Here is a 13,979-nt window from a genome sequence, read left to right on the forward strand (position 1 = left end):
CACTGTTCGTGTATTTAAAAGTTACAGTTGTTGGGACCGGCACTGTGGTCAGGCCTCAGCCTGCGGCGCTGGCATCCCATATGAGCGCCGGCTCAAGTCCCGGCTGCTGCACTTCCGCTCCAGCTCTCTGCTGATGGTCTGGGAAAGCACTGGAAGATGGCCCAAGTCCTTGGGCCCCTGCACCCAGAGGGGGGACTTGGAAGAAGCTCCTGGCTCCTGGCTTTGGATTGGCCCAGCCCCAGCCACTTTGGTCATTTGAGGAGTGAACTAGGGGATGGAAGACCTCTCTCTCTGTGCCTCCATCTCTCTCTGTAACTCTGCCTCTCAAATAAATAAATCTTTCAAAAAAGTTATAGTTGCTATTATCACTTTTCTCTATATTCCATGCATTAGGACAACTAAAAAGTCTGCAACAACTTTCCTCACATGGAAAATATAGGTGAACAACCCCACCCAGAACACATTAGACAGGTGCAGGCCCCAGATGGCCTTGGCATTCAACCACGCCGTGATGGCAACAGGCAGCGCTGAGTTTTCTGAACAGGCCATGGGTACAGACAGATGAGGTTTGGCGTCACTCCGAGTGTCAGGACGGGCGAGGCCTTGTCTCAGGAAGCGTCACACTCCCAGGTATAAAGAGAACAGCACGAGACGAGGAGGCAGACGCCTGGGAGACAGATGGAGGAGTGCGCGTGCCAGAAGGTTTCCTAACCTCCGTGCCGCCTGGCAGCGCCCGGGGAGGGGCTCCCATCGCACCTTGCTCACGCAGCTCATGGCCCTCAATAACCTCCCGCAGGCCCACCTGTGTCACTTTTGTCTGCTGAACAATGCAGCTGTTATCCTCCCTGGGTTGTTTCCCTGCAAGCACTGGGAAAACAAAACAGCAAGAGGTGGCCTATGAAAGGCGAGCGGAACAGAACAAAACAGACACCGGGCAGACACACGTGTTATTTACTCCGAAGCATGATCAAAACACAGGACAGCAGCATTTCTGAGGCAGGCTCAGGCTGAAGTTCTCAGTGGCCGGTGGAAACCACGCTGCCTTTAGAAGACAGCAGGTGTTAAAACAATGAGCAGTGACCTCCTCCGCATCGGGGTTACGAAAGCTGCCCCAGTGCTTGTGAAAAAAACAGGATAATAATAAAGAACAACATCCTGCCTCTGGCCAGTTCCTCTGTATTTTTTTCTCACACTGGGTGGTTTTATTTATAGATAACAGAGGCAGCGAATAAGAACACACACACACACACACACACACACGCACACACTGAGACGCGTTTCCAGGGGAAGTGATACCTGACGTAAGCGGCTCTAGTGTTTCTACGCCCTCTGGAATTCCATCCAGCCTGTAACGTTCGGATTGCTCATATCCCTTTTACGTTAATTTACTCACATATTCCCAGCAAAAATCTATCACAGTAGACACTTTCCAGGACAAACTATGCTTTGGGATGCTGTTGTCAGCGGGGGGAGGGGCCGGGACCCACAGCTCGGACTGCGGCTGCTGGGAGTGCCCGTGCGTGCCGGCGTGGGGGCTGATTCATCACCCACACCCGAACCTCTGTGTGAGATCTCCGACTCCTGGGTTATGTCCCAAGGTCTCTGTGAGCCCCCAGACTAGGACTGCTGTTAACTGAGCTGCGGCCCTCCAGCTCACCCCAAGATCCCCGTGGGAGCCTAAGGGCTCACCTGCTTTGCAACCAGGTTGGCTCCAACTTGTGCCAAGGACGTTCAACACGCCCGCATTATTCATTCTGCCCTTCTCATCACCACCCTCGGAGGCAACAGAACCGCCCGTAACTGGACTCACCGTGGTCCGTGCAGCCTGCTCAGACTCCAGATGATCTTGGAGGGTTAGGTCAGGGGTCCTGGAACGATTATGAATCAACAAAACCCGTCCTCTGTCCGGTTCTGGTTACACCTAAGTTAGGCAAATGTAGCCGGCTCAGCACTTCAATCTCCTTCTGTAGGGACATAATATCCGACATCAAAAGCGGCCCATTACAGCCGTTTCATACCTGACATGTCAAACCGCCCCTCTCGTGCAGAACGGCGTGGGACTGAGCAGCACAGAAGACGCGTCTTCCACCCGAGTGCAGAGGAGGGCGCCTTTCAATCGCTCGTGAACTCTGCCCCTCCCGGCTTTCATCGGCTGACTGCACTCCCTTTCCGCAGGCCTACCTGAGGAGCAGGCAGGACTGAATCAAAGTCCACCGGCAACTCGCCTTGAAGTGCCCATCAAGTCACAGTAGTCCCTGTCCCCAGACCCCAGCACGCGCGCTCGCGGACGGCTTAAGTGGCAGCCTCGTTACAAAGCTGAGCAAACTCATTTGGGAAAGATGCGGGCCTTCCTCGGTGGGGGGAGGAGGAGAGCGGCCGGCAGTGCCGCAGGCAGAAGCAGCTGAAAGGCGCCGGTGAACAAGACCACGAGAATCGGAACCCAAGGCCATGCCATGCAGGTTTCCAGAACACGGCGATTTTTTTAAAAGATGTATTAACTTGAAAGTGTTAAGAGAGAGAAGGGGAGACATGGACAGAGGGGTCTTCCATCTGCTGAGTCACTTCCCAAGTGGCCGCAATGGCCAGGGCTGAACCGGGCAGCAGCCAAGAGCCAGGAGCTTCATCCAGGTCTCGCATACGGGGGGCAGGGCCTCAAGCACTTGGGCCAGCTTCGCTGCTTTTCCAGGCCATCAGCAGGGAGCTGGATCGGAGGCGGAGCAGCCGGGGCAGGAACTGGAGCCCATATGGGATGCCCGCACTGCAGGTGGCAGCTCTACCAGCTGTGCCACACAAAGGCCCCAAACGTGGGGGTTTAAAACCCACACAAAGCACCACCTTACAGTGCTTGCAGTGACACAGGGGACATTTTCTCACGATACAGAGAGAGACTCGGGTCCGGAAATTTCCCTGGCGCGGATTCGAGTCACACTGTAGACAATGGAAGACCTGAAACGGATTGCTCCACCTGCCGTCACTTTCCTCGCTGAAATTCAACGCCCGGTTTTGATGCTCGCGTGAGCCTGCAGCTTGGCATCCGTCTGAACGCGCTGAAACCTGTTACTGAGTTCCCAGCGGAGGAACTGAAGGATCCGAGGAGGCCGCGCAGCGTCCAGCGACACCCGCAGACCAAGCAGGTGCAGGCACACCCTCGGGAGCTGCGTGCAGGCGTACGGGCAGGGACGGCACACGGGATGCTGTCCAGCTCCCGCTGTGCTCTGGTCCCTGAGCGGACATGCCGGCCTCCGGAAGCAGACCTGTGCGGAGAGAACCTCCAGAACCAGCGCCACGGCCCACTGCTCACCGCTACTGGTTCCCTCTACACAGACAAGGAGCACTTCCAGGCCAAGGTGTAGACCCCGGGCACATCTGGCTAGGGAACACACTTCCAACTCCTTCTTTCCGCTACTGCTAAGTTCCCGCCTCCCTTCCCACAACCCTAGAAACCCTTCCAGCTACTCTCCTGTCTTCTCCAAGCTTCCACAGGCGGCCCAGACCCAGCTGTCCCGGTTCGGTACGTGTGGCTCCAGCTCCTGCCCCAGATCCTCCGCCTTCGGCGCCCACTCACCACGCTCTGCCTTCAGCTCGGTCACCGTCACGCCCTCCCCGCCAGGTGTCCGACACAGACATCTCAGTCACCTGAGCCGCACCACACCTCCCACAGATGACAAGTTCTCCATCTCTTACACCTTCTTCCCCATTCTGTCTCCTCTTCAAAGGAATCCGGGTCCTGATGACGTCAGGTACAATATCTCCTTTGCCATTTCAGCCCCCGCAAGTGTACAGTTTAGTGGCATCTGTTGTGTTCACGGTGTTGTGTGGAGGCACTGGGCAGCACAGATCTCCCTTTAAGACCTAACCCACCGCCACAGGCCCCACCTCCCTACACCACCTCCCTACACCACCATGATGGCCATCAACAGAAACTTCCGGGGGCACGAACCAACCACGTTCAAACCCCAGCACAAAGCTAACGAGAAGACAGAATGAACGAATGGACTGCAGGACCCCTGGCATAAATACGATATCAGGAAGTGGAAGAACAGCCGAAGCTCCAGAGACGCAATCAGAGAGCAGCTGGGCTGTTCCCCTGTGGTGGAATGAGAAGGCCATGCCAAGATGGCCTCTGGCAACAGAAACTGCCTGGCAACAGGCTGTGATTGGTTAGGGCATAGACCGCCCCTTGACCGGATTGGCTGCCTTGGCTATATAAGCTGCTGTACCAACTGAAATAAATGAGTCTGCAGGCTGCTCGTCTCAGGCCTGCTTTCACCCGGCTCCCGGGGTCTGTGTGGTGACTCCGCACCTCTTGCCCCCACCACACTCCTCCTCTCAGAACAAATCCACCTCAACATCCCCCTACCCTGCTTACTGGGGAGATCTGTTCCCGTCTCCTCATGTGGGGTGTTGGGCTAATCTGCGCAGCACGACTTGTATCGTGAGTCTCTGGGTTTCATCGTCAAGTGATGTATTTTCAGGCAGAGCTCACAGGCGGTGGGACAGGTGGACTGTCGCCTACACAACTACAGATCCTGCCTCCTCCGTGCTGGCAGGGTCCTGACTGGGCTCCCAGCCCACCTCTCTGCCTCTCAGCCCAGGAAGACCCACGTTGCTGTACAACAGCTTCGAGGGGCCAGCGCTGTGGCATCACAGGTTAGACCACTGCCCACGACACCGCCTTCCCACATCGGAGTCAGGTCCCAGCCCAGCTACTCCGCTTCCAATCCAGCTTCCTGCCAGTGTGCCTGGCTGACGGCCCTGGAGCCTGTGCCCCTGCCACCCATGGGGAGGGCAGGATGGATACCTGGTTCCCGGCTTCAGCCTGGCCACGCTCTGCCTGGGGCAGCTACTCGGGGAGTGAAGCAGTAGAGGGAAGATTCCTGCTCGCTCTCTCTCTGACGCTCAGCCTTTCAAATAAATGTTTAGAATTTTTTTTTTCCCAAAAAGTGTGGTCCATGGACCAGTACAAAACAAGTTAAAAAAGTAAAAAAAAAAAAAAAGTAAGTTAAAAGTAACGGCAGTGACAAAAGGAGATCCTTTTTCTATCTCAAAATGTCAGGCCTCGAGCTGCTCCAGACATTTTATGACCGTGAAGGGTTCGTCCAAAATCCTTCACTGGACAGCTCCATAAACCAGGCAGGCGGTCGCGGCTGAGCCTTGGGCCCAGGGAGCACCAGCCCTGACCCGGCCGCACTCTCTTGCCGAGGTCAAGGGTCTGGCTCACCCACGGATGGACGCACGCGGGGCCTTCCAGGGCCTGTCTGCCACCACGCCCTTCTGACAAGCACGATGCATTCCTGCGGGCGTTCCCACGTGGAACTCTGAACCCGAGGGAGGAGAGAGACTCGGGGTCACACGCGTCCCCCAGAACTCTGAGAACTCCGCTCCTGTCCACGTGGCGGCAGAAGCCAGCCAGGTGCCCGCGGCCTCTCTGAGTTCAGCAGCGCATCCGGGGTCTCAGGAAGTCTCCTGGTGTCTGGAACGCAGCGTGCTTTGATCTGCAGGTTTAATTCTCTCATTTCGGAAATGAAGATGTCTTTCTCAGCGACACCGCCTCGCCCTTCAGCGCCTAAAATTCTCCGCTCTCCCTCTGCGGGCGCTGCTGCTCCAGCGCCAGCCGGATTCAGCCTGCTCAGTGCCTCGACTTCCCTAACTTGTCTCCGGTTGCAGACTCTGTGCGACTCTCACTCGGTTTCCTGGGCCGTGGGGTGCCATTCCCACGCGCAGTCGCGGTCCCAAACGCCCGCTGTGTCTGCCCCGAGTCCTGATGAGGGTCAGCTCCACCCCACGCGCGGAAAGAACCCGCTTCTCCCGCTGGCCCGGCGCGTGGTCAGCGCCTCGCCCGCACGGGCGCCCCGTCCTCCCCCACGTGCATGGAACCCTGGGGTGGGGCGGCGTGCGTGTCCCCACGCAGCCGGGCTCCGCGCATCCAGAGGCTTCCGCAGACCCCCGCGGGGGCTGGACGCCGCCCTCTCCTCTGAGACTTCTAGAAGCTTCCCGCCGCGCCCCGAGAGCTCGGACCTCTGCGCAGGTCCTGCACGGACAGGGGCCCGTCACGCCCACTCCCCAGCCGGGAAGACTGAGGCCCACGGCGGCAGAGCGGACGGCGCGCGCCCCGCGGGGCCAGCAGGGAAGCGGGGCCGCGCGCGCCCCTCTCCGCGGCGTCCCGCGCGGTTGCCAAGGAAACCGGAGGCGGCGGCGCAGGCGCAAAGCGCGCCGGGGGGGGGCGGGGTGGGGGCGGGGAGCGTCCGCGAGGCCCCAGCGGAGCAGCACTGCGCACGCGTGGCGTCTCGGTTGCTAAGGCCACCTCGGGCCGGCTCTGGAGGCCACAGCAAGATTCGGACGCGGCGGGAAGGAGCGTAGCCAGCGCTGTGTGCCTGCGCGCGCCTTTCCCTGCCCAGCCCCCAGACCCCGGCCCCCGTCTCTGTGCGTTCGTGCCGCTGCCCCAGCCCCGCACCCGGCGGCCCCCGCAGACCCCAGCAGGAGCTTCCCAGCGGGCGAGGGGAAGAGGGGAAGTAGCCAGCCATGTCGAACGCGTAAGTGGCAGGCCCCGGGCCGCGGCCGCGGGAGGGCGTGCCCGAGCCGGACACCGGCCACCTGCGTCCTGCTTTCTCCCCCACCACGGCCTCCTCCGTGCTCCTGGAGGCCTGAGACCCGCCTCGGTGCGAGCTGGGATCTGAGGCCTAGGATATGGCTGCCCCGCACGCCGGCCGCGCCATGCCCACCCCTGTGCGGCGGGGGGCGCCTCACCCCTACGGGGGGGGGGGGGGTGGTCCTAGAGTCCGGTCCCGGAAGAGGCAGCGGCCTCCGACGAGGGTCTGGGCCGGAGGGAGCTGACGCAGGTGCTGGCCTGGGGAGCCGGGAACACCGCAAGCCTGCGGCCCCCGCAGCGCTGCCGTGCGGGGCTGGGCCCGCGAAGACCCCTGCGCCCCGCACTGGGGTGCCCTGTGCCTCCCCGCCTGAGCGCCCGATCGCGCACACGCGGGGACCGGGGCTGCGGGTCCTGGGGAGGGGCCGGCGAGTGGGGGCTCCTTCTCTGTCTCCTGGACAGGGGCATCTCAGTATTTCCATTTTACGGACGGGAAGGTTAAGGCGCAAAGAGGGAGGCCCGCACCTCGTCTAGACGGCGCCATCGGGGGCCCTGGGTCCCTTGAGTTGTTTATTTAAAGGCAGCGAGCGATGGAGAGATGGATCCCATCCTCCCTCTTCCATCCGCTGGTTCGCTTCCCAGATGGCCACAGCAGCCTGGTCTGGGCCGGGCTGGAGCCAGGAGCCCGGACCTCCCTCCTGGCGCCCCCGCGGGTGGCAGGGGCCCAGGTACCCCCTGTGTGCCCCCCCCACGCGGAGGCAGGGAGCCGGGACTGGCAGCACCCACACGACGGGGATGCTGGTGTGTCAGGCGGGCTTTGGGGCTGGCCCTGCGCGGCGCGGAGCCGGCCCCAGTAACCCCGGCCACAGCGGTCAAGGGCTGGGGGTGGGGAGACTGGAAGTTGGGTTTGTGATCTGCGGAGGGGCAGGTGTGGGGGGGGGGGCAAGAAGGCCATTGAGCGTCCGGGTCTGTGAGTCCAGGAAAGAGGACCAAACGGACACGCAAACAGGACGGCTGTTGGACACGTGTTTGTGACACGGAGTGAGGACAGGTGGGGCAAGGGACGTGACCCCCAGTGAGAGGTGGGGGGAGAGGAGACACCTGGGGAGGAAGACGCTGAATCGGGCGCTGGTGCCCTGGGCGTGCGGAGAAGGAAGTGGCGTTCTCGGAGAGGGAGGACGTAGCTGCGGGGACGTGCGGGACAGGGCCAGGAGCCGCCACTGGCCTGCGGGAGCTGGTCAGCGGACCACGGCGCGGGAAGATCCGTTGGCGGACTGCGGGGAGCCCTCTCCAGGGGCTTGGCTGCAGGGGGTGGCAGAGGCCGAGGGTCTCGACAGACTCCTTCCCAAGGCAGGACACAATAGCGTGTTTGTTTGCAGAAGGAAACTGCCGGTGTGAGGCAGAGGACACAGAGGAGGGGACCAGGGGGGAGGAGGGGACCTGGAGGAGGAGGAGGAGGAGGGGACCAGGAGGAGGAGGAGGAGGAGGGGACCTGGAGGAGGAGGAGGGGACCTGGAGGAGGAGGGGGGGGGGGACCTGGGAGGAGGAGGAGGGGACGTGGAGGAGAGGAGGAGGAGGAGGAGGGGACCTGGAGGAGGAGGAGGAGGAGGGGACCTGGAGGAGGAGGAGGGGACCTGGAGGAGGAGGGGGGGGGACCTGGAGGAGAGGAGGAGGAGGGGACCTGGAGGAGGAGGAGGAGGAGGAGGAGGAGGAAGAAGGGACCTGGGAGGAGGAGGAGGGGACCTGGAGGAGGAGGAGGAGGAGGAGGAGGAGGAAGAGGGGACCTGGGAGGAGGAGGAGGGGACCTGGAGGAGGAGGAGGGGACCTGGAGGAGGAGGAGGAGGGACCTGGGAGGAGGGGGGGACCAGGGAGGGGGTGGAGGAGGGGGGACCAGGGAGGAGGAGGGGGGGACCAGGGGGGAGGGGGGTGACCGGAGCGGGGACCAGGGGGGAGATCTGGAGGAGGAGGAGGGGACCTGGAGGAGGAGGAGGGGACCTGGAAGAGGAGGAGGAGGGGACCTGCAGGAGGAGGAGGAGAGGACCAGGAGGAGGGGGGGACCTGGGAGGAGTCCTTGACGTGAGCACCTGGGGCTTGGCGGGGGTCAGCAGTCAGCCCAGGGACAGGTGGGAGGGCAGAGGCTGCGCGGGTCCCAGTGGCTGCTGGGAGCTCGGGGAAGTGGTGTGAGCGTCTCATGCCGTGGGACTGGATGGACCAGGGGGCCTGGGATTCACATGAAGGGCAAGGAGGCCGCTTAGCGCCACACCAGGGTCGGGAGGGCTGGGAGCGGCAGGCGGAGGGTAGGGGGTGTTCTGGAAGGGGGTGAGAGCCCGGAGGGCGCTGCAGAAGCAGAAGGCTTTGTGGTGAATGGGACAGCTTGGGGGGCACTCCCCCCCCGGCAGTGCTCAGGTCCCCGCAGGAAGCATGCAGTACCCCTGACCGTCCAGTTCTCCCCAGGCTGCCCTCTGTGGGGAGAGTTAGCACTGGGTCCCCGGGCCTCCCTCCATGGGGGGAGTTAGCGCTGGGTCCCCGGGCCCACCCTCCATGGGGAGAGTTAGCGCTGGGTCCCCGGGCCTAACCTCCCTGGGGAGAGTTAGCGCTGGGTCCCCGGGCTGCCCTCCATGGGGAGAGTTAGCGCTGGGTCCCCGGGCCCACCCTCCATGGGGAGAGTTAGCGCTGGGTCCCCGGGCCCACCCTCCATGGGGAGAGTTAGCGCTGGGTCCCCGGGCTGCCCTCCATGGGGAGAGTTAGCGCTGGGTCCCCGGGCTGCCCTCCATGGGGAGAGTTAGCGCTGGGTCCCCGGGCCCACCCTCCATGGGGAGAGTTAGCGCTGGGTCCCCGGGCTGCCCTCCATGGGGAGAGTTAGCGCTGGGTCCCCGGGCTGCCCTCCATGGGGAGAGTTAGCGCTGGGTCCCTGGGCTGCCCTCCATGGGGAGAGTTAGCGCTGGGTCCCCGGGCCGCCCTCCATGGGGAGAGTTAGCGCTGGGTCCCCGGGCTGCCCTCCATGGGGAGAACTAGCCGTCTGTAGAAGCCTGGCCTTCCTCAGCTGTCGGGTCCAGTCCCCTCTACCCACAGCCCCCGGAACATCTGTGGCTCAGGTCTGAAAGTGATCACGCACTCCTACAAAGCACCGGGCAGCCTCGGGGACCAAACACGCCTTCTGTCGCCGGGCTGCTGAAAGTGTTAGGAGCGCTTTTGGCCCCTAGACTCCCTGGGGGTGTGTGGGCGCTGTCATCTCCCACCCAGCGCCGGGCGGCCTGGTAGCATGGGAGGTCAGGGGCGTGCAGGCTGAGCTGCCGCAGGAGGCGGCGTCTGTGGTCAACTCACCACACCTGTGCCTTTGACGCCCACCTTCCAATACCCACGGACATAAGAACCCACATCCACACCCAAACCGTACAGCAGTGCCTACACAGGCGAGGGACCCAAATGTCCATCACCCGAGGAGCGGATGGAGTATCCGTGCATTGGAGAACTGGAGCTGTGATTCCTGGTGCGACCTGTGGGCTTTGGACTCGTGGCAAGAGGAGGCGGCCACCAAGGGCCACCTGTCGCACCAGCCCGTTCCCAGGCAGCGCCCCGTTTGCCATGGTCTGACTTAGAGGTTTCCGACTGTTTGCTGGGGAAGAAGACACGCGCGTTCCACAGAAACTGGATCTTGATCTTGGTCTTGCCCCGGGCAAGCAGCAAGCAGCGAAGTGTCCGGGCCGCCGGGCAGCGCGGTGAGCCCCGCGGCCAGGCTGTGGCGTGCACTGTTGGCTGAGCTGCGGCGTCGGGTGGCTTAGATGACTGAAGGCATTTTCGGGCGTGGTTTCAGTCCGTGGTGGGCTGAACTTGACGTAGCCAGATAAACAGCTGGGCAGTGTCTGTGCGTGTCAGGAGATGGAGAACATTTGGGGCCCGCGGCCCTTTACGGCCTGTGAAGTCATTTGGCCTGGCCCTGCCAAGGCAACCTCAGGCAAGACTTGAAATTTAATACATCCACAGCACGCAGATTTGTAAGTCGGTAATTTTGTGTGACCTGCGAGTGCTGTGATGACTCCAAGTGACCCTTGGCAGCAGAAGGCCCCCCACCCTTGAAAGTAGACACAGAAATTGCCAAGGGCAGGGAGGGCTGGGGCTGGGGAGCCACCGCACCGGGTCTCTCTGGGGGTGATGGAAGCGGTCTGGAATTAGCGCTGATGGGCGCGCAGCTCAGCAAACACGCGGAAAACCAGGGCCGTGCGCCTGGAAGTTGGGGCATGGCGCCAGGTGCACTAGGTACAGCAGCCCCGAAACTGAGACGTCTCGCCGCGTGCCTGTCCCACGTTGTTCTCACAGACACCTGCTGTGGTGGGGGGAGCTGAGGCTGGGGGGTGGCCAGAGGCGGGGCTCACACCCAGACTGGCCCTCAGAGAGAGGGGGCTCCGGGGGCTGGTGTGGCCCAGTGGCGGTGGTCAGGTCCCTGACAGTCCAGCAAGAGATGCGCTGGTGGGTGGTGGCTGTGGTCACAGCAGGGCGGCTGGAAGGCAGGAAGCCAGAGACCACGCCTAGGAGAGAGGGGCTCCAAGCCCCCAGGAAGCAGGGGAAGACGCAGTGCCCAGGCGCTCCCCAGCTGCGGACAGCACCCCCGCCTGCCCTCCCCAGTCTGCAGTCCCTGGAAACCCAGAGGTGGGGAAGGAAGAGGCTGCAGCTCCAAGGGCAGCACCTGGCCAGTGCCGGCCCCGGGGCTGTCTGCTGAGAAATTCCAGGTCAGGGTCAGCCCTGCCCTGCCGCCGGGGCTCCCTGCTACTTTGAAACCCTGCCTGACCTGGGGCAGCACGGCTCTGCCCGGGGCGGAATCGACCTCGGGCGCCAGGTGCACCCATCCCGCCAGGTCCCGGCGGAAGCTGGAGGCTCCCTGCTCTTGGTGGGTTTGGGTCTTCCCGGTGGGGTCCTGTCATCCCACGTGCAGACTTCCCGGGAGGGTGGGCGGAGATAAATGTTGGGCAGGCCCCTAGGGCACCCTTCATCTTTCTACCTACCTGTTCTCCCACATGTAAACATCACATGTAGATCTGCTGTCGTCTCGTCTGTTTGTGCCGGATTCTTGGTGACGTCCATTCTGCAGGTCACTCGCAGGGGCTCGGGCTCCTGTCATTTGGGGCAGAAGCACATTCTGCCTCCTGCTTTTCTCACTTTCTGCATTCTAGAATTTTTTTTTTTTTTGACAGGCAGAGTGGACAGTGAGAGAGAGAGACAGAGAGAAAGGTCCTCCTTTTTGCCGTTGGTTCACCCTCCAATGGCCACCACGGCCGGTGCACTGCGCTGATCCGAAGCCAGGAGCCAGGTGCTACTCCTGGTCTCCCATGAGGTGCAGGGCCCAAGCACTTGGGCCATCCTCCACTGCACTCCCGGGCCACAGCAGAGAGCTGGCCTGGAGGAGGGGCAACCGGGACAGAATCCGGCGCCCCAACCGGGACTAGAACCCGGAGTGCCGGCGCCGCTAGGTGGAGGATTAGCCTATTGAGCCACAGTGCCAGCCACATTCTAGAATTTTCTTCAGCTGCCGCCGACTCCCACCCCGTTAATTGGTGTTACGCATGAGGTGTCTGCATGTAGCTTTTGTGGGCTTTGGGCTGAGTGCTGCAGCTTTGTGTGCTGACGGACGTGTTGGTTCGGATTTCCTGGGATTTCGCGTCATGCACGCAGTGGTGTTGGCGTGTTTTGCATTGGTCCCCTGCACAGTTCCCTGGTTCTTCTTCTCCCTGGAGGGCGTGTTCCTCGCATTTCTGCATTGAAGAGGTTGGAGCATTTGCTCCTGGGTGTTTGGTGTTTTGCACAAGTCTGTCCCCGCCGTGTGTGCCGTAGCCAGTGGTGGGCATCACGGTTGAGCAGGTTAAGTCAGCACTTAGTATGCCCCATCTGTTATCTGAGTGCCAGGTTGAGTCTTGGTTGCTCCTCTTCCTGTCCAGCTCCCTGCCAATGCACCTGGGAAGGCAGCAGATGATGACCCAAGTGTTTGGTCCATCGCCACCCACATGGGAGACCCAGATGGAGTTCCAGGCTACAACCCTGGCTGTTGCTGGCATTTGGGGAGTAACCAGTGGATAGAAGATCACTTTTGGGGCTGGCACTGTGGCGTAGATGGTTAAGCCTCCACCTGTAATACTGGCGTCTCATATGGGCTCCAGTTGGACTCCCAGCTGCTCCACTTCCAATCCAGCTCCCTGCTTATGTGCCTGGCAAAGCAGCAGAGGATGGTCCAAGTGCTTGGGCCCCTGCACCCATGTGGGAGACCTAGAAGAAGCTCCTGGCTCCTGGCTTCTACCTGGCCCAGCTCTGGCCATTGTGACCATTTGGAGTGAACCAGCGGATGGAAGATCTCTCTCTCCCTGTAACTGTGCCTTTCAGAGAAATAAATGATAAATTAAAAAAAAATCATGTCAGTCTGCCTTTCAAATAAATGAGTGAGAAAATAAACAGATAAAGAATAACCCTTTCTGTAAAAGTGCATTGAGCGCCCCCTTGGCATCCGTGCAGATGGGCTCCCGTTTTCTGTTCTGTCGGCGCAGGTCTCACGCAGGGCTTCGTGGGGAACCGCAGGCGTCCTGGTGAGCCCTCCCGGCTCCCTTTGATCGACGCCGTGTTCTGCTCGCCAAGTGGAATTTCCACTCAGTTCTACGCCAGATCTGCGAGTGCTTTCCCCCTTCGGTGTGACCCTGCCAGGCCCAGCCCCAGCCGTGTTCCGTCCCCAGGACCCTGGGAGCACCTGTGCCCGTCGGTGGGTGGCGCTCCTGCCCCCTCTGCGGTCCGGGTGACCGTCCCTTCTCAGATTCCAGTAGTGAGGGCTCTGGCACACCAGCGCCGTGCCCAGCTCCAGCCGCCCCTCCACAGCCCCGCGTCCTGCAGGCAGGGACGGAGTGCGCTCCTTGCTGCCCTGCAGAGCCCGCCTGGCCCCCGCGAGCTGCTCTCGCGCCCCCACGGCCCTCCCCGTTTGCCTGTCCTTGAGGCAGAGCCGGCCCAGGGCTGCCGGGCACTGGGGGCTCTGAACAGGCGCCAGGCGTTGCTTTCCTTGTGTGTGTTCTTTTGCGGGATGTGGTGACTGTTGGCCCTGGTCAGAGACACTGGTGGCCAGTCAGGAGTTGGGCTAGGGCTGTGATGCCCGGGGCTCCGTGGCGGCGGGGCTCTGAGCCAGTAGCGTTCTCTTTTACAAATAGGGTCACGCGCAAGTGCTCCTCCGCGAGCACACCTTCTCGGTTTTGCTAAGTTTTGGAAAGCCCGGTGCCAGGGTCAGAACGGGGTGCCCGAGACAGCAGCTCGCTCCGTGGGGTGCTGAGGGCAGGGAGCGCGCCTTGCGGCATCGTCCCTCTTATCTGGACCCTGTGGCTCCTCCTTCCCGCCGTCTTTCTTCTTGGTGGGCAGGAAGAGGTCAGAC

General features: G+C 61.9%; 1 protein-coding gene across 3 annotated transcripts in view; it reads left to right on the top strand.

Annotated features, from left to right (window-relative positions):
- Window positions 1-6,263: 6,263 nt before the first annotated feature.
- DRC11 (dynein regulatory complex subunit 11) overlaps window positions 6,264-13,979 on the top strand; it is a 153,136-nt gene continuing 145,420 nt past the window's right edge. For all 3 annotated transcript variants that reach the window (XM_070070001.2, XM_089328875.1, XM_089328876.1), the window contains exon 1: window positions 6,264-6,533. In XM_070070001.2, the coding sequence (XP_069926102.2) occupies window positions 6,523-6,533 (11 nt within the window). In that variant the 5' untranslated portion in view covers window positions 6,264-6,522. The remainder of the gene's footprint in view (window positions 6,534-13,979) is intronic.

This window comes from Oryctolagus cuniculus, chromosome 3, assembly GCF_051225735.1.
Source record: "Oryctolagus cuniculus isolate XC-2025 breed Fujian yellow rabbit chromosome 3, ASM5122573v1, whole genome shotgun sequence".
Taxonomy (NCBI): Eukaryota; Metazoa; Chordata; class Mammalia; order Lagomorpha; family Leporidae; genus Oryctolagus; species Oryctolagus cuniculus.